Source organism: Chionomys nivalis, chromosome 22 (genome assembly GCF_950005125.1).
Source record: "Chionomys nivalis chromosome 22, mChiNiv1.1, whole genome shotgun sequence".
NCBI lineage: Eukaryota > Metazoa > Chordata > Mammalia > Rodentia > Cricetidae > Chionomys > Chionomys nivalis.
Genome location: NC_080107.1, coordinates 6942157 through 6961745, shown reverse-complemented (window position 1 = coordinate 6961745; position 19589 = coordinate 6942157). Strand labels below are relative to the sequence as shown.

Sequence of the window (19589 nt, the reverse complement as noted above, 5' to 3'; positions counted from 1 at the left end):
AAAAGAAGACTTCCATGAAAGGACAAGAAGAGCAAAGAATTTCCCAAAAATACCTTTAGCAGGGGGAACAGCTTCCTTTTTGGGCACAGGGACTTTCTTTTCGGGAATTTTCTTTTCTGGAACTTTCTTTTCTGGGACTTTCTTTTCTGGAACTTTCTTTGGTACTTCGGGAACTTTAAAGATAGAGTTTTAATATTTAAGACCACCAAGAGTAAGCTTGCACACTGGACATCAAAAATAAGACAGATGGACAAAAACCATAGACAGCTTAGTGAAGAACGATGATGGAAGGCGTTTGGTTTAAAGGAGAAAGTGTACCTTTGGCTGGTGGGGCCTCTTTTCTCTGGACAGGAACAGGAACTTTCTCTTCAGGAATTTTCTTTGGCACTTTAAAGATATTAGGTGCCTTAGTTAGATGACAATGCTCAATGACACACATGAATAAAAACATCAGAAACAAGTTATGCCATTAACACATCTAGGAAGTCGATGTGTGCAGTTGGGCAGCCATTTCACAGGTAACAGGGATATTTTCCCAAACACTCTTTTGTGCTATCTGGATCCCTAGAAGCCAACATATGCCCACTAAGAAGCTTTACTATTTTTAAAACATCATATGTTACCAACACTAGGCCTAATTTTGTTATTTTTAATTTGATGAAGATGTTTTTCAACCTGATTATCACCTTAGATAATCCTAGATAATCTGGTCCCTGACCTAGACCTTAGGAACTACTGGGCACTATTTCATTTGCTGAGAAGTCTGCCGTAATTGTGGTTGTATACCATAATTGCTGAAGATGTTTTCTGGAACTATTACTGAACAAAGAAGCAACAAAGAAGGACAATTTTAGAACCTCAAATTCCCAGGTTAAATCATGGTAAAAAGGACATGAAGCTCTTTAAAATTATTATCCAAGTGCCAGAGTAGATCATTTATTCTGTATAAAATAGGATGCACAGAGAATATTGCAATAATGAAATTTTTAGTTACATAATGGAATGAAGTCTAGGGATAGAATGAAGGTAAAATGATTAATTGCTATGTTCTTAAATATTGAGAGAGCATGATAAGACATCAGAATTTCCAGCTATATGAAGTTAGAGACCTCTAAAATAATCCACACAGTGTATTATATGGAGCCATCATTTACCGTGTGATACTATAGGGAACCTAAGGTAACAATGAGTGGTGTTTTACTTGTCATTAGTCAGTTTGCTCAAACAGTTACTTAAGGAAGAACTGCAGGAAGACCAAGCGCTCTTTAGAAAGAAGACCACTGAGGTGAGAAAAGTGACAGAATTCACTGGGGCTTGCTGTACCTTTAGTGGGGGGTGCTTCCGCTTTCTTAAGGACAGGAGTGGGTGCTGCAGGCGCTTCCTTCTTAGCCACTTCAGGCACTTAAAAGATATTTACAGACATGGTGAAAAAAAATCACATGCAACGACAAAAAAAACTACCCAATTATCAAAATATAAACAAAACAACACAAAACATTGATGTGCTTTAGGAAAGTATTAGCAACCTAAAAGATAATACCGCCCCTAGGGCAAGATTTTTAGAAACCCCCAAGAGTAAACACTATGCAAATATTTCAAAGTCTTAAGGGATGATGTAAGAATTATTCTCAAAAGTGAATGATTTCACCACACAAACAGATTGTTCTCCAGCATGTGAACTGAAAGCAAAATTGAGGATTGTAATCTAGGAGGAAGGATTAAAGTGTAATATCAGAACAATTTTCCCTCATTTACAGTCAGATTGCTGGTAAAGAAGGAAAAGGTAGGGAAATGGCAGGGTCACAGAGCTTCAGCTACGAGGACTGAGAACTCTTCAGGCCTCACTGGGATGATACAAGAAAAGCATGTGGCTGATGATTATTACGTTGACAGCTCTGAGACTTGAAGCAATGAGGGTTTGGAATGTACAGTTCATCAAAGTGGTTATACCTCTAGGGGGCGCCACCACCACCTCTTCCTCCTCTTCCTCCACCCCCTCTTCCTCTACCACCTCCTCTTCTTCTACGCTAGGTGGTTCTTCTGGGATCTCTTCTGGAATGGGTTCTTCAGCTTCCTCATACACTTGAAACAGATTATTTTGTAAATTACTTTTTAAAAAGCCTTTGAATGTTAGATGAAAATTAAAGCAAACAGACAAACCACTCAGCCTGCTAAATGCTCATGGACATTCACTAATCTGGAAATAAAATCTGCTGAGTCTTTAAAACATGTTAGGCACTTTCCAATATTGAAGCTAGAAGGGACTCTGGAGGATTTAGTTGGGGATTATTATTTTTTTAGTGAGGTGGAAAAATGTTTAGAGTCAAGCAATTATTTAGGAGCAGAAGTCAGATTCTCCGTGCCAGTTACTCAGGTTTATCTGAGATTGTTCTGGAAAAAGCTTAGTTCATCACTCCTACCAAAGGCACTGGGTGAGACATTCCCCATAGTATCCACACACAAAAGGGAAAACACTGACATTTCACAGAACTAGTGAGTAAGAGAAGAATAAAGAAGTTAGTGGGTCCATTTCAATGTTTTCAATGAACTATGTCACAAATAGGCTGGACATGCAAGAATGAGAATCAACTGGAATGAGTTAGCCTGCCCAGTTCCTTCTAGACAAGCACCGCTCTCTATCAGAGCTAGAAGGGCTACTGTTATAGAGTGAAATGTATACTATCTCCTCTTCTAATGACATAATGATAAGACAAGGATGCTTAGAAACACCGTTTTCTTAGGAAGCCATCTACCTTCAGCTGGAGGGACTCCCTCTTCTTTAGGGGGGATGATCCGCCTTTCTTCCACCTTCTTAGGTACCTCAGGAACTTAAAAGACATTGATTGTTTTAGGCACTTAAATCTCAAGAGCTAAAAGGAGATTCTTAAAGACCAATTTTTTTTTTCCAGCCCAAGAGAGTAAACAGCAGAGCACACAGAAGACAAAGCCCTGACACATCAAGGTTAAGAAGCGAATGAAGAGGCTTGGGACATCATGAGACTATCTTTTGTAGCTGGGTTCTCCCCTTCTTTAAAGGAAGAATTATAAGATCACTTCTGGCTCCTTAAGGATATAGAACACCTGACATTTTAATTTTCAGAAATAACATACAGAGGAGAAACAAGGCAAAAAAATACACTCACACAAAGTGAAAAACGAACAGAGCACCAACATGGGAACAACGAAGGCACTGTGACCAACGTCAGTGACAGACTAGGAAATGCAAATGTGGCTGAGCATCCTGTGTGGATGACACTCCAGGTCAACAAGGGCACAGTTGATAGCCATGTACCTTTGGCGGGAGGAGCCACTGCTTTCTTAAGGCTCGGGGGAGGCAACTTCTTTTCTGGTTCAGGTTTCTTGGGCACCACAGGAACTTTAAAGATATTTTGAAATTTCAGTCTCACAAACACAAGGACAATGTGCACAATAATGACAGAAGCTACTTTCACAAATACTGGACAGGGCGTTTTGACTTGACGGGTGAAGGAAAGAAGGTATCTGACGTGCTTGGGGATGCAAGAACATTAGAGGTGATGTACCTTTGGTGGGAGGAGCCTCCTCTTTCTTGGGAACAACTACTTTCTTCTCTGGCACTTTCTTCTTGATCTCAGGCACTTTAAAGACACCATTTCATGATAAGAATGTATTTTTGAAGAGCAAGAAAGAAAACAAGAAGACTCCACACACAGGAAGACCATCATATAGCATTCACTCAGAAGAGGGATGGAATGCGAGCTGCAGTCCATCAAGAGATGACTGGAATTTGCAAGGGGAAGGATCAGCAAATGGCTGGTTACCTGAGCCTAGACACTATCATTTCGTGGACTTAAACTTAAGCTAAGAGCTTAGTTAATAATTATCTGAAAATATTATGGGACCATACAGCCTGGCAGAAACATTATACTTAAGTATAATGCCATTATGATTTTTTTGGGAAATATTATTGCACTTTAGGGTATGAATATACTTCCTAGGTACTGTACCATAACCTGCTCTGTGAATTTAAATATTAATTCTCTCATTCAAGGATATAACAATATACTTTGTCTTATTTTATCTTTACAATAATATTAGAATCCACTGGGATTTGTTCCTATCCCTATTTTATGAAAGAGCAAACTAAGGCTCAGATTGGCTAAAGGACTCTTTCAGAGCAGAACAGCAAAGTTCAAAGTCAAGGTTAAAGTCCAAACTTGTGCTTTCATTTATATATACATGTTTTCTAAGACATAAGCTATTGCTCAGTGTTTGACATAAACTATTAATTACTCAATATTCTGATGAGTACATCATTTTTTTCTTTTTAGCCTGGTATCACAAATGAATGAAAGATGAAATTTATCAGCATAAATTTATGTATTTTTCAGAAAAATTTTCCTAAAGATTATTTAGATGTTCAAAAGTTCTATATGAAACATTGTATGGCTTAATAAAATTATAGCAAGTGACGTAGACATTTTATAGTAGTTTTATGATAATACTGCCATTAACCTTTCATGCAAAAAATATTGTGTGAAAAACATCTAATAGAAATAAATGGCTATCAGTGTCCTGATCAGTTTTAAAAGTAAAATTTGGCTGTCCATTTTATGTGTGATGTCTTTCTGAAACCCATCTGATAAAGCTATAATATGGGCTGTGTGGTCACTCTAGGGCAGGGGATACCCATCTGATAAAGTTATGGTGCCAGCTGTGTGATCACTCTGGGGCAGGGTGTACCCATGATAAGGCTATGGTACAGGCTATGGGATCATCTTGGAGCAGGGTATACCTTTGGGAGGTGGAGGAGGCTCCACTTTCTTAGGAACAGGCACGGGGACTTTCTTCTCAGGTACAGTTTTCTTTGGCACTTAAAAACATTTCATTTAAAGACATTAAGAACCAAATAACAATATTGGATCTATAACAAAAGATAACTGAGGACAGGACCACAAACAAACATCGACTACAATTAATACATGCAGATAATTGACAAGGGACAGACATAGAAAGACGGTTGTCATAGGTAGGATGAAAGGTGTGTCTAGAAAGTTTTCTAAGGATTTGATGACAACTCAGCAAAGAATCATAGACAACAAGACCGATGGTTTTAACAAGGGAAGGCAGAAGCCTACATAAAGAGGTCTTGATCCCAAGAACTGCTGTACCTGGTGCAGGTCTTGGCACCTTAGGGCTAATTTCTGGAAGGGCTTCCTCTTCCTCAGGTAGAACTTCTTCCTCGGGTAGAATTTCCTCTTCCTCAGGAGGAATTTCCTCTTCCTCAGGAGGGATTTCCTCTTCAGGAGCAATCTCTTCCTCAAATGGAGCCTCTTCTTCTTCCTCCCCAGGCAGAGCCACAGGAACTGAGACCGCTTCCCGCTTCTTTGGCACTTTAAAGATATTTATTCAATCATACAAATTCCATGTTTCCATAAAATATTCATGGCAGCAAGACAGCATGAAAAGCCAGTATTTTTTGATCACAATTTTCACCAGCGTACACAATGTCAAGCAAGCACAATTAATGAGACAGAACAACACCCATTACATTCCGTTTGTGCCCAAGATTAATGTACCTTTGGGGGGTGGAGCTTCCATTTTTTTCAGAACAGGTGCTGGTTTCTTTTCTTCTGGGATGAGCTTCTTGGGCACCTCTGGCACTTTAAGGATATCATTTGTCTTTAAGAATGTGTCTTTTCACAGTGTTTTACAGCCGTAGACATGATAAAGGCTCACATCATATGGAAGACATTTTATTTTTTAGCAAAACACTTTCACCGACAAAGTTAGTACAGAGCATTTTCTTATGAATGGACATAAATGTGAGATTTCTCCCTGGGTACAGAAATGATGAAATAATACCTTTTGCAGGTGGAGCCTCTGCTTTCTTAGGAGCAGGCACCGGCACCTTCTTCTCAGGCACAGGCTTCTTGGGCACTTCTGGCACTTTAAAGAAATGATTTAGGGAAAGTTTTACACAATACAAAAACACAGAGCTCAAGCATAGTCTGGCAAAGATGAGGATAAGGCAATAAATTCATAGTTAAGAAAGTCTAAGCAGCATATCATTTTAAAAACAAAAAAATCTGTTTTTGTAAAGAGGCATTTAACATCACCTAAAGAACATGGTATCGAACCAATTACCTATTTTATTTTCACACAAATCTAAAATTGTATGCCCCTGCAAGTTCATATACCTTTGGCTGGTGGTGCTTCCACCTTTTTGGCAACGGGTGCTGCCGGTTTTTCTTCTGGTACAGGCTTTTTGGGCACTTCCGGAACTTAAAAGACAGGAAATAAAGTGAATGTCACAGTTTTCCAATCACGGAGGATTCTAGTGACTTAGAGACAACTGAATTATTATAAATGTGCCAACAATTTCACTTTAAGATAGAAACTAATAATTAAACCACAAAGCAAGACATTAGACGTGCAGGAGCATTACAATAAAACTCAACAAATAAACGCGGACCAGTGACAAAGACAGCACAAAAGCCTTGGCCGTCGGTGTTGGCCATTTTAATACGGCGAACTGATTTTTCACTATGAATTCCCCACTGAAGAAAGCATGAGTGTTAAACAGAAGCAGGCTCCAATGGCCATATTCAGAGATGAATACATGGCAGCAAGCTTCCGGGACCAGCTGAGTGGTTCTTGTTCTGGTTATTGACATTGCTATTAACGCTTATTATTATTAACATCACCCCAGGGCAGGGATTGCTACAGCTCACCAAGTTACACCACAGAGGTAAATGGCTGCAGGGAGAGCTGTACCTTTGGCAGGCGGAGCCTTCTCCTTTTTAGGAACAGGCACAGGAACCTTTTCCTCTGGCTTCTTGGGAATCTCAGGCACTTTAAAGACAGTGTTGATAGTTAGGTTCTGACTATGAAAAATAGCACATACATAAAGCACATATAACGTTTTAGTAGCCACACACAGGTCACGGTAGCCAGAAAAGAGGTAACCAGCTGAAGACAGATGAAGCCGTCTAGGTGCATACGTGTGAGTGGTGTGTACCTTTGGCGGGTGGCACTTCCTTCTTTTTGGGAACGGGAACAGGTTTTTTTGCTTCTGGAACAGGTTTCTTGGGTACCTCAGGCACTTTAAAGATAACAATAAGATTTGAAAACGTGCGGAAGACACAAAATATGAAAGGCACACACAGGCATCACATCCCCCAGGATCTGACTAAGCCAAACACCCAAGCTCCAATCGGCTGCTTCCTTGGCGGCAATCGACTACCTTTGGCTGGTGTCACCGGCACCACTTCTTCCTCGACGATGAGCTCCTCCTCTTCATGCAGGTACTCCTCCTCTTCATGCAGGTACTCTTCCTCTTCATGGACGTACTCCTCTTCGTGGACGTACTCCTCTTCGTGGACGTACTCCTCTTCGTGGACATACTCCTCTTCGTGGACATATTCCTCCTCCTCCTCTACAATATATTCTTCTTCGTGGGTTTCCACTTCCTCTTTGTAGGCAACCACCTCTTCTGGTTCCCGTTTCTTAGGCACCCCTGGCACTTTAAAGATATTATCTTTAAGTTGGATATGTTCCAATTGATCAATAAAATCAAGACACTATAAGAGTGCAGACCCCCTTATAACAAAAGAAAGGATGGGCTTTCTCTTTCCCACAGAGCAACTTCATATATAGAACTGAACATGAATTCAACAGAAAATGAACAACACACCAGAACAAGCAATAGGAAGTACCTCTAACAGCTGCCGCCACTTCCTTTTTAGGGGCAGGTACTTTTGCCTCTGGGACAACTTTCTTGGGCTTCATGGGCACTTGAAATATTAAGTACAAGGAAGTTTTAGAGTCAGAAATAGGTCGTTTAACCATTTCTAGTTTCTTGTACTTTAAAGAGAATGATTTTATAGCTGTCTATAAGTAGAATATGTAACTTTCTTTGGGAGAAACTTTGTTATTTTATTTTTTATGGGGAGGATTCTGAATCTCACAGCAAGGTAAACCCATAGAAGTACTCCAGCAAGTTTGCAGTCACAGAGTCACAGAGCCTAATTGAAGGGTCTTTCTCCTATGCTTCTACTCACTGGAGACATTCTAAGAAGGTCAATTTACTTCTGGGTTAGCATGCTTCCTAAGATTGCAAGGAAGTTGCTTAACATGAAGAAAGAAAACCTGGATATTGAATGAGCTTTTTAAAAAGTTTTTCAAACTGATTTTGGAGTAAATAGTAACCATTTTTAGTGGATAATAGCATATCATTATATCAATTTAACTATATTAAAAATGTGTTAAATGGTCACTGCATTAAAACAAAAGTATTGTATTTGACAGTGTTATGGTCATGGCCAATGAGCAGTCACTATCTACAAGATTGTAGAAGTATTTTGAAATAATCTTAGAGGTAACAATGGAGACATGTAACCTGAGACAGGCAAAAGGCTACATCCTGGGGAGAGGTTGGTATACCTTTGGCAGCTGGCTCAGTCACCTGCTGCTTTTCACGTTTGGTAATTGAAATTTGTATTTTCTCTTCAACAACTTTCTTTGGTTCTTCGGGAGCTTTAAAGATATTAATTATGGAAGAATATTACCAAGAAGCTCATGAATATCATAGAATAAACATCAACAAAGCCCAAAGACCTGGCCCCTAAGACATGGGACCAGACAATGCACTCAGGAAGCACAAAGACTGGCAGATACTACTGAGTCTAGGTTGACATAGTCACATCACGAAGGTGACAATATTGCTTGGGACAGTTACTGCTCTATCATGTACCTTTGGGTGGTATAGGTTTGAGTTTCTTTTGAATAGGGACAGGTGCTTTTTCTTCAGGAACAGCTTTCTTCAGCACTTTAAAAGGACCAATAGTAAGAGATTTACAAACCCAAACTCATGTTTGAGAGTGAGAATAAAATGTTAAGAAATAGAACACAAAATATAACAGTCCCGTGTGTCCGTCCCCCACCCCCGCCCACCACACAGTTATACACATCCACTTCCATGCATATCCACCGTGCAGAGACGAAGAAAATAAGAGGTTTTGTAACTGACAATGTTCTCACTCTACCTTTTGGTGGTGGGGCCTTGGGTTTGGCAGGCACTGGTTCTTGGGCAGGTTTTGCTGGAATAGGCTTCTTGGGTTCTTTAAAAGCATACAAAGTATTTAGTGTTAGACTGTAGGGTAGATTTCAAAAATCAATCCTTAAACGGAATCAGTTAATTGAAATAATTGACCTTTTATGTTCACAGTGCAACCACAATCTCTAGAATAAGAATTTGGGTTCCAACTTCACTAGGCTGTGAGAGCCTTAAGCAAGATAACATTCCCTTTCCTCATTGGCACTCCCTTCAATTCGGCCATGAGAACACCTCAAAATTCCCATTTCATTTCAGATAGTCAACTTGTGATCAACCTTTTCTGTCTGAGACACTGGTGTTTAATGCCACCAGTGAAAATATGCAGAATCAAGTTGACGCTATGTAACTGCTCAGGAAGCAAGATATTACGTAACAAATCACAAGCCTCATGGTAAAATATAAAATAATAGAAATGAGTTAATTTAAGATGTAAGGGCTAGGTAGGAATACACCGCAGCCATTGGCCAAACAGTGTTGTAATTAATATAGTTTTTGTGTGATTATTCAGGTCTGGGTATCCAGGAAATGAAAACACAGTCTCTGTTTACAAGGGTCAGAGCTGTATGTGCATACACGTTATCTCCATCAGGTTAAAAACAATGCTTCGTCCTCACCAGAAAAGCAGTCATTGTCAGATTGTGATGCTGGAAGCCCTGTGGGTAGTGAAACCTAACAATAACCTTAAGATTTATAGAGCTATTACCCCTCCTGAAGTGATTTAAAATGTTGAATTTACTCAATGGCACGAAGTTCTTCTGCCTCGACCTTCATCCTAACAGGTTCTATGCACGTTTAACCTGAGCTAAAGTTCGGTCGTACCTGTGACATATTCTTCCTGCTCCTTATACTCCTCGTAATGCTCGAGTTCACGCTCTGCATATTCTTCGTACTGGTCATACTCTTCTGTGGGTTCATACTCCTCAAGCTCCGTGTACTCCTCATAGCCTTCGTAATCATCGTATGCCACTTCCTGGTATTCTGAGACGGATTCTTCTTCTCGGGCGTAAGACCATTTCTTCTCTTCCGTTACAGCCACTTCTGGAATAATAGTGACAGCAGGCAGCGTTTTATTTGAGGCCCATTTAGTGGCAATGCATTTTGATTTCATTCCTTCATGACTGTCTCCCACACTGGCTATGGGTGACCTTGGTGATCTTTTGTTGGAAGAAATGCCATGATAGGCACAATGACTAATTGTGATGTCAAAAATCACGTCTTTGGCTCCAGTCAGCAGTAAGCAAGGAAAGTAGAGGGGATACATTGGCATCTAGCAGACAAAGAGACACACAGCTCTATGCTTTCTAGTGAATCAAAGCGCAATGTACCTTTAGTGGGTCGGGGCTCTCTCTTTGGAACTTCGATGGACACCTTTTCTTCTTTAACGGCTCTTTTTCTGACTTCAGTCACTTTAAAAGAATAATTATTAAAAGTAAATCACAAGAGTCTAGAAACAATTGTGTTAAGAGAACTTTTGCATGAAAAACCCAAGAAGAAAATCAAACATGACGCACCTATCAACTTTCACTAAAATTGCAAGCAAAAAAAAAAAAAAAAATTCAGTGGGCCTGAAAGTCAACATTGCTCCATATACCTATGAAGAAGTCATTCTGCTTCAAGATGCTCAGGGCTTTGTAAGAACGTAAGAGAGACGAGCAGCAACAACGACCACAAAACTAGGTTCGACCTTAAAGAAACTTGAATTTCACAGACAACATCCTCACCTTAGTTCTATTCCCTGCCCCCAAGGCTCCTCAGGGACAGAAAAGAATATTGAGTCAATGAAAAATAATTCGCCAAGAATTACCACATGAAGCAGACATCCAGAAAGACAAGTTTAATATATGGACCAAACAGACACATGATGACAAACACCTTTTGATGTAAACTCTGCATATTTGGGGGCAGAGTAGAGAAAAGGTACTTTCTAGAATCAGGATGTCTAGTTGTTCAGTGATGTAGAATGGCTAGCTTATTTCACCTTTGAGATCCATTTAAATCAGTTTCCCTGACTATTCGGGTTCTACTCCACCCATTTCAATACCTAAAGCGTATTTCTATCCCACTAAAGAGTCATTATACCTTTAGCTGGTGGCTCCACCTCTCTTCTGGGTTTGAGTTTGGGGAACTTTTCTTCAGGGACAACTTTCTTAGGTTCCTCTGGCACTTTAAAGACAGATTTCATTTTAAAGAACCATTCGCTTCATTCAGACCACAGAGAGTACGAACCACTCAGACACAGAAGACTCAACACGCCCTGAACTTCAGACATTCCACAACGTTTTAAAGGAAGACAGAGACCACCCTTCCCTCTGTGCCCCATAGTCAGTGTGCTCATAAAGAGAGGAAGACAAGGCAGTGTTGACACATGGGAGCCACCAAAGCATCTGTCATGCTGACGTGAAAAGACTGCTGTACCTCTCGCTCTGGGAGGCTCCTCTTTTTTAGTCACAGCCACAAGAACTTTCTCTTCTTGAGTAATTTTCATGTGCCTCTCTGTCACTTGAAAGATAATTTTAGCATTAGCACACTGTAACGTTTAGAGTAGAATATGTACATACATATATAATACATACAAACATACATATAATACATACATACATATATTCATGCACACATATCTACTTGCCAGAAAGTACTGTAATTTTAGAATAGAAGAATTTATAAGGCACACTCAACAAAACATCACAACCATAACACCACAACCATCACAGACGGACACTAACAATCTACACAGAAAAATTATGGCCCAATGGATGGTAGCCAGAGGAAGAAAGAAAGATCGTGCTCTTGGTTTTTTTCTTTCTCCTTTTAGGGATATCATTTACCTTTGGTTGGGGGAGGTTCTTCTATCTCAACCACTTCTGCAGGAACTTTCCTTTCTGGAACTGGTTTCTTTGGTTCTTCGGGGGCTTTGAAAACATTAGGCAATGGAGTCAAACATGGTGCAAAAAGCCCCGAAACACACACACTTAATCTCTTGCCAGTGTGATCAAGAGTTGACGAACATGTCAATTTAACTTCAAGATAGGGAGTGAAGTTTTACTTAAGAGCAAAATGATTCCCAAAATACCTTTGGCTGGTGGCACCTTTTCTTTTTTAGGAGCTGGTGCAGGAACTTTCTTCTCTGGTACAATTTTCTTTGGTGGTTCAGGAACTTGGGAAAGATTAAGAAGATCAGTTTGAATTCTGTTAGGAAGTTTCATTATGGGGAAGATACATAACTCCCTTTTTGTAAAGATCACACACACCAACATTAATAACTACACTAGCAAAGTGTTCGTAGACAAATTCTGACAAATGCTTAGTGGTACACAGAGGCACCATTATAGATGTCAAGACAGACGATATTGCGCTTCTATAAGAGGAAATGTACCTTTAGGTGCTGGAGGCTCCTCAATTTTAGCCGGAACTTTTGGTTTTGGTATAATTTTCTTTTCCTGCTTCTCAGGCACTTGAAAAGATTATAAAATATACTTGTAGAAAATACACCGATTTTTTTCGATAAACGCATAAAAGGCCTTTTTATTAGCCATGCTATTTACTGATATTTCTAATATGGATGGTAAATTAGACATAAGAGACCATAAGGGATAGAACAAACCAACGTAGAGGGAAAATGAAGAGTTGGTCTACCTTTGACTGGCTCAACTTCCACTCTCTTGGAGATAAAGTGCAGTTTCTCTTCCACCACATAGTCCACGGGCTCCTCCATCACTTTAAGGACATTAATTTCAAAGAAGAAAAGTTGTAGAGATTTCACGTTTAATTTTTATTGTAACTTTTTACTTCAAAAGAGTAAGCAACATTGCCGTAACTTTAGCATTTGCTAAATCCTTGATTGTTTCCGTTTAAAATAGCCAAAGAATATTTGAATCTGAGCATATGCCTTAATAAAGAACATTGGCTTCACTAATTTAGTGCCTATTTTAAAGACAATAAGGATAGAATTCATAGGAAACACAGGACATGAGCATGACAAAAAGAAATAAAAGTTCCAGTGACCAATCCAACAGGAGCATAAGGATTTAAAGTTATGAAGAAAAAAAACCCTAACACTCTAGATTTGAAGGCAGAAGGACAAACACATAGCAGATAGTTCACTCCCCAGTTTTATGGGGTAGCTATGGTAGAAGAGACAAGAGATTTCATGTGATGTTTGAGCTTGTGTGTGTAAAGTTTATTAAAGGACAAACAGGGCTAATTAAAAACACACGAGGAGCTGCCTGAAATAGAAACCTAAAAGCCCACCCATCTTTTCAGCTTAATGCAGACCCAAGAGTCAATGAGGCTCTTGCTCTCCCTTCCTTGGAGTTTGGAACACTACGGGAAGCTTATGCAGCATCCTGCCTCAAGAACTGAAATCATCACAGGGCTGGGAGATGAGAATGTTCCATGTGCATGCTTTGCTGGGTTTCCTCAACATTTCTAGGGAGGATGGATCTTTAAACCCACGCCAACTCCTGTGGCCTATTGTAGGAAACACACCCAAATGGGTAGGTTTGTTTGGGAGTCATGGCTTGTACGCAGTTTTCTTCCAGGTGAAGAAAGGGGGTATGAAGAATCACCTTTTATTAGCCAGACATGTGATGGAGAACAGCCAAGGTGCTGATAATCTACTTAACATTAGGGAGAAAGTCGAGTTGGTAATGAATGCACCATTTTCTTGTCCCTACTTAGAAGTGCTCCTTTGGATATACAGTGCTAGCTAGAGTGTGAGATTTTAGTAGGAAACCTATAGTGCTTTATTTCACCAAATGGGAATTATAACATAATAAAGTCTATTGTTTCAATCTTTAAAAGCATGAGAGTTGTCATTTTAGCTGCTGGAACATCACAAGTCTGCCTAATGACAGATATTACATGATGGCTTTTTCTATACATGGATTTTAGTAAAAGCTCCTTCTAGTTATTGTTTTGGAAAAATATGTCTTTGACTTCCGGAAAGCAATGTATCATATATTTTTTGTTGTTTCTTTTTAAAGAGTGAATAAAGAGTGAGTTAGGAACCGGACAGTCCATGGAGTGGACCATCTCTTGTACTTTTATAGGAAGAGACTAAAGCAAAATAGAAAACAATAAAGAAAGTTGCTCCTTGCAAGAATAATATTTAACAGGACTTTCATATCCGGTTTGCATGTGTGTGCATATATATATGCATGTGTACAGGATGACATTCCTGTCTGTGTGTTGCGGAACATGCAGTTTGAAAAACACCGACTTATCAGACAACCAAGGTGACATCCCTCTATCTGTCTAGAATACTGAAGCCAAGTCCTGCCTCATGAAAGGCGGAAGCCATATGAGGATGCTTGCCCCCTTTAGTTATCCGGAGCTACAGAGCCATTGCCTCCGAATAGCCAAAGAAGAGATGGAAAAGAACATCATCGGGTGCTTACTCTTGTGTAACGGATGCTCTTGAATCTTGTATTTTGATTTAAGAGGAACATGTACAAAGCACATAGATGACTCCGTGCCTCGCCTGTGGGACAGCTTTTATCATCCCTCATGGACCTCTGTCCTTTACCTTCGTATTCGGTGATCTCTGCTTCCTCCTCATCTCTTTCCTCTTCCCTATACACCGAAACAGACACATGCTCCTCTTCTTCAGAGTAGGACCACTCCTCCTCTGTAGATAAGTTAAAAGATAAGATTGATTTAAAACTCAGTGTGCTGGGACATGTCCAGTGGCCACGTGTTCACTACAAATGGATGAAGATTCTCCTCTCTGCTCAGGACATGGGACTTTCTAACTACAAGAGGGAAAGAGATGTAAGACAAGAGGAGAATGAAGCCCAAGACTGAGAGAGATGCTTAAATTATCCCCCAGAGTGTCCAAATTCCAAGTGATCTCCTTTTCAACACCTTATTCACTTCTTAAGAATGACCCAAGATCGAGGTAGATGCAAAAGATAGTTCCAGAAGACTACAGCAGCAGGCAGAAGCATTTCAACACTCACACAAAATAAAAACAGATCGCAATGAAAACCTTAACATCCTAAAGAAGACTCCATGGGCGCATACCAACACGGACTTCTTCCCCTCTGGTTATACCTTCATGCCGCATGACTTCCACTCTCTGAGGAACTGCCACCGACAGTTTCTCTTCCGCAGCAAACCTCTTCTCTTCCACAACGGTTTTCTTAGAGACTTCAGCTTTAAGAAAGCATCAGTGTTGGAGCTTAAGAACCAAGAAATGCACAAATTCCCTTTCTCCCTAGAGTTTGGGGACGCCTCGCAGTAAGTCACATTCATGAGCAAAGTGGACAAAGAAATTACACACCCAAAGAACACGCCCACAAAAGTCTCTCAGAAACGAGACCAAGAGGGGCAGCACAGAAACAGACTTGACGGACAGAGCAAGAACCCAAGCACACACGAGAGAAGAGGTCTCTAGAAGACTGATGTCAATCCTACCTCGGGGAGGAGCTTTCTTAGGGATGGGAGCTGGGACAATCTCCTCGGGGACAGGTTTCTTAGGTGGAGCTGGCACTTTAGAAACATTACGTACATTTAGAGCTCTGACACTCTCCCACGGAAGCCCAGCACAGAGCACACCCACCCACGCCGCGCCCCAACACCAAAAGCTCCCAAGCCATCTTTGCCTGGAATCATGACCCTGTAAAAGACAGCTTTTATACAAAGGCCTGATGATACCTTTTGGTGGGGGAGCTTCTTCTTTTCGAAGAACAGGTCTTTTTTCTTCAGGAACTTTCTTCTTTGGTATTTCTGGCACTTGAAGAGGAATTTTTTTTTTTTTTAAAAAAAATCTTATAAAGGCAAATGCACATGGAACAGGCAGGCCGGTGGATGAAGACATGCAATTAAAGAAGTTTGGGGGAAAGGCACAGTTATTTCATGGAGACGGGGTACCTGCTGGTGGTGGGGATTCCTCTCTCTGAGTAACGATGGTTATTTTTTCTTCAGTGACAACTTTCTTCTGCACTTCGGGAACTTGAAAAGACATTTGTAGAACTGGGTTTATATTTTTCAAAGCACCGAATTCATTATTTTGAAAGAGACTAGACAGGTAGACAGAAGCTTGTCTCATTGTCACTGGCCATAAAACAACCACTTGGATGCTATGGGACAATGGTTTGTACCCTATCAATTGTATTTTAATAAAACACTGATTGGCCAGTAACCAGGCACGAAGTATGGGGGGGGAGGGGTGAACAACCAGGTAGAAAGTAGAGGCAGGGCGACAAGAACAGGAGAATTCTGGGAAGAGGAAAGCTTGGTCCGCAGTCATGACCCAGCCACAGAAGTAAGATGTGACTGGCTCGCTGAATAAGGTACTGAGCCACGTGGCCAGCATAGACAAGAATAATGGGCTAATACAAGTTATAAGAGTTAATAAGAAGCCTGAGCTAATGGGCCAATCAGTTTATAACTAATGTAATGTTTATAACTCTGTGTGATTTCTTTGGGACTTAACGATTGCGGGAACCTGATAGGACAGAAACCCCGACAACACTTGGAATACAACAAACTCAATTAGCAGATAAACACAAACTGCTTTGCACTCGAGATGTAAACATGGGCTTGTTTACTAGGACAATCACCCTACCTTTAGCTGGAGGGGCCTCCTTCTTCTTTGCCACAGGAACCTTCTCTTCAGGAGCAGGTTTCTTTGGAGCCTCTGGGACTTAAAGTTTAAAATAGCCGGTCAGTACAGGCATGTTTCCTGTCCATGAATGGATACAGACACACCCCCAAAGTGACACACAGCACACTGATATTACAGACTGCACTGGTACAATGAAGAAAGATCCAATTTCAAAGTCACAATATAGTAGTGGCTATGTGCAAAGTTTTAGAAGCATTTAAATGACTAAAATGTGTTATGTAACAGAAATGTGTACAGAATTCATTCTTACATATTAGTATGGTGTGTGTACATGTGTGTGTATATATGTGTATGCATGTGTTTGGGGAGGGTAGCAATAACCTTGGGGTGTTATTTTTCAGGTGCAATACAATTGCTTTTTTTTCTTTAGACAGGGTCCCCTACTGGCCTGGATTTTGTCAAGTAGGCTAGAGACTCAGTGACCAGTGAGTCCTGGGGAATGCCAATTGTCTCTACTCCCCAAGTCTGCGATTATATGACTGCTCCACCATGACTTTTTGTTTTTAAATTTAAATATAGGTGAGTTCTGAGTACTGAACAGTCAAGGCCAGCATTTAACTGACTTAGCTTCCTCTCTACTCCCCTTGGTGTGATCTGATGAACACAAACCAGTCAGGGATTAAACCAATAATGTAGAGTGTGAGTAGACCAGGTAGAAAGGATCTCTTCATACTTTGTTTTGAAGAGGGGATAAATCGTAGCACTTTATGACCTTTGAACTACAGCTACAATGCTGTGGAATATGGTTGTTCATGTAACTTTTTACACTGACAGCATTCTGAGTTTCTGTTTCTGGTTACTAAAGGATAATTAAGACACGGGCACTCTCTGGAACAGGTCTTTCAGTAGACAGTGTGCTTTGGGGACCTCTATGTCACAAAATGTTGTAAATGCGTAGGTGTTTTTCTGTAAGAAATTCTGTCACTTAGAATGTACTCCCTAATGTTTACAGTAAGTTTAATTAATTTCAGTTCATACAGGGAAAATAAATGTCAAAAAATCTGTCCTATTGAAGACTTGCCATCACGGACTTTGGGTTCATCTGTGTCGAGGTGACACTCACTTCTGCCAACCCCCTCCGGTTGCCTCTGCCTCCCCACAGACTCCTCACAACAGACAATAACGGTGTCTAAATGAAGAAGTCACATGCAAGAGTGAAGGAGATGCTTTGTTCTACAAACATGTCCATAGAAGATATTCTGCAAATCCTCCTTAAGGATGACATTAAAAATTTAAGGTAGCAATTTGACATAGTTACTTCTTTTAATAACACATGCCTTAGGAATGTTCAGAATCATAAATAATATATAACAAGAATGAGGAACATGTCAAAGAGACAAGAGTCAAGGACACACGGCACAGATGAAGCCTGTGCAGAGCCGAGCTGGCCCCTGTGATGGCTGTCTCCACTGGTGGTTCTGCATACCTTGGGGAGGAGCAGCTGGCTCTTTCTTCTTGGGAATAGGAACTGGCTTCTTCTCCTCTGGCACAGGTTTCTTGGGAGCCTCAGGAACTTTAAAGATAACATTGTTGAAATGGTGTCGAATGTTACAGTCTCCTTCTGAGACATTCAAGATTATAGTCAAGCATAAAGCCTCATTAAGAGCTTAAGAATTAAAAAGTAATTTAGTACGTTCTACTTGGGGAGGCATGGAATGTTTAGTACATCAATACCAGGTAGACATCACACATATGACACAGGGCAGACAATTGCCCGGTTAGGATGGTCTGGCATCTGGAACCATTACCAACACGTGTGACCACAAAGTAACCAAACAGCAGATAAGGAGTTAAGCATATGAAAGATTGTCTACTGGTAACATTCTGGTTAATACACAGGCCACACACACACAAGATCCAAGAAGATAGAACCCAAGAAATGTTCTTCTACCTTTGGCTGCTGGAGGTTCCACCTTCTTAGGGACGGGAACAGGGACCACTTCTTCTGCAACTTGTTTTTTAGGTGGTTCCGGGACTTGAAGAGAAATGTACTATGTTTGAAAAACTGCTCATCTTCACAAGATGTGCATTCTTATAAGATAGGAGTCAAGAGTAGATATTTCCCCTTTAAGCCAGTTGGATGCAAGAAACTATGGATTAGGAACTAAAAAGACAGGCAGTGGTGGTGGCGCATGCCTTAATCCCAGCACTCGAGAGGCAGAGGCAGGTGGAACTCTGAGTTCGAGGCCAGCCTGGCCTACAAGAGTTAGTTCCAGAACAGACTCCAAAGCTACAGAAAAACCCTGTCTCAAAAAAAAAAAACCAAAACAAATAAGTAAATAAAGATAAAAATAAAATATGTGTAGATAGCTGAATGGCTAAGTAGAAAAGGGAAACCTATTTGTCACTTTGAATGGCAGGAGTTTCTACTTTCTCAGAAACAGATGGAAGAACTCTTGCTTCATTTAAAGTCAGTGCATGAGAACAACTGTCTCAGGTGATAGTAAATAGTTATATCTTAAATTTAGCTCAGGAAAGAGAATGGGACCTTGGCGTAGAGTCTACAGTGTTCCCCTCCATCCCTCTACCCTTCCCTTCCTCTATCTCTTCCTTCCTCCTTTCCTTCCTCCATAAAGTGTCTTCCTATGTAGCCCTAGTTGAGTGCTGGGATTTCGCTACCCTGCCCCCTGGTAACTGTATTTTTTTATTTCAGTGGTGGAGTCAATACTGACACACCAGCTACTGTTGTAACTGATACTCTCACACAGAAAGTGGTAATTGCAGAAAAAAGGAAACTGTGTGTTTTGAGTATTAAGGGATTTCTAATATAACTTAATTAAATCACAAGTTTACAAAACTTAGTTTCAATACTTCTGGTATGTTAAGCTCCTAATGGAGAGAATTATTCACATTTGAAAGAAGGCT

The 19589-nt window shown here is 40.4% G+C and overlaps 1 protein-coding gene across 1 annotated transcript in view; it reads right to left on the bottom strand.

The window, feature by feature from the left end:
- The window catches only part of Ttn (titin), a 270030-nt gene that overhangs the window by 138994 nt on the left and 111447 nt on the right, over positions 1-19589 (bottom strand). Inside the window, exons 117-150 of the mRNA XM_057755570.1 lie at positions 18616-18699; positions 18151-18237; positions 16665-16742; positions 15968-16048; positions 15752-15829; positions 15512-15586; positions 15149-15250; positions 14622-14732; positions 12731-12811; positions 12471-12548; positions 12168-12251; positions 11923-12006; positions 11513-11596; positions 11177-11260; positions 10423-10503; positions 9917-10135; positions 9027-9101; positions 8735-8809; positions 8425-8517; positions 7698-7775; positions 7383-7504; positions 7226-7268; positions 7001-7084; positions 6757-6834; positions 6180-6263; positions 5845-5928; positions 5559-5642; positions 5151-5372; positions 3543-3617; positions 2754-2828; positions 1951-2082; positions 1324-1401; positions 319-387; positions 54-137 (exon numbers count right to left, since the gene is read on the bottom strand). Of these exons, the coding sequence (XP_057611553.1) occupies positions 54-137; positions 319-387; positions 1324-1401; positions 1951-2082; positions 2754-2828; positions 3543-3617; positions 5151-5372; positions 5559-5642; positions 5845-5928; positions 6180-6263; positions 6757-6834; positions 7001-7084; positions 7226-7268; positions 7383-7504; positions 7698-7775; positions 8425-8517; positions 8735-8809; positions 9027-9101; positions 9917-10135; positions 10423-10503; positions 11177-11260; positions 11513-11596; positions 11923-12006; positions 12168-12251; positions 12471-12548; positions 12731-12811; positions 14622-14732; positions 15149-15250; positions 15512-15586; positions 15752-15829; positions 15968-16048; positions 16665-16742; positions 18151-18237; positions 18616-18699 (3126 nt within the window). The remainder of the gene's footprint in view (positions 1-53; positions 138-318; positions 388-1323; positions 1402-1950; positions 2083-2753; positions 2829-3542; positions 3618-5150; positions 5373-5558; positions 5643-5844; positions 5929-6179; positions 6264-6756; positions 6835-7000; positions 7085-7225; positions 7269-7382; positions 7505-7697; positions 7776-8424; positions 8518-8734; positions 8810-9026; positions 9102-9916; positions 10136-10422; positions 10504-11176; positions 11261-11512; positions 11597-11922; positions 12007-12167; positions 12252-12470; positions 12549-12730; positions 12812-14621; positions 14733-15148; positions 15251-15511; positions 15587-15751; positions 15830-15967; positions 16049-16664; positions 16743-18150; positions 18238-18615; positions 18700-19589) is intronic.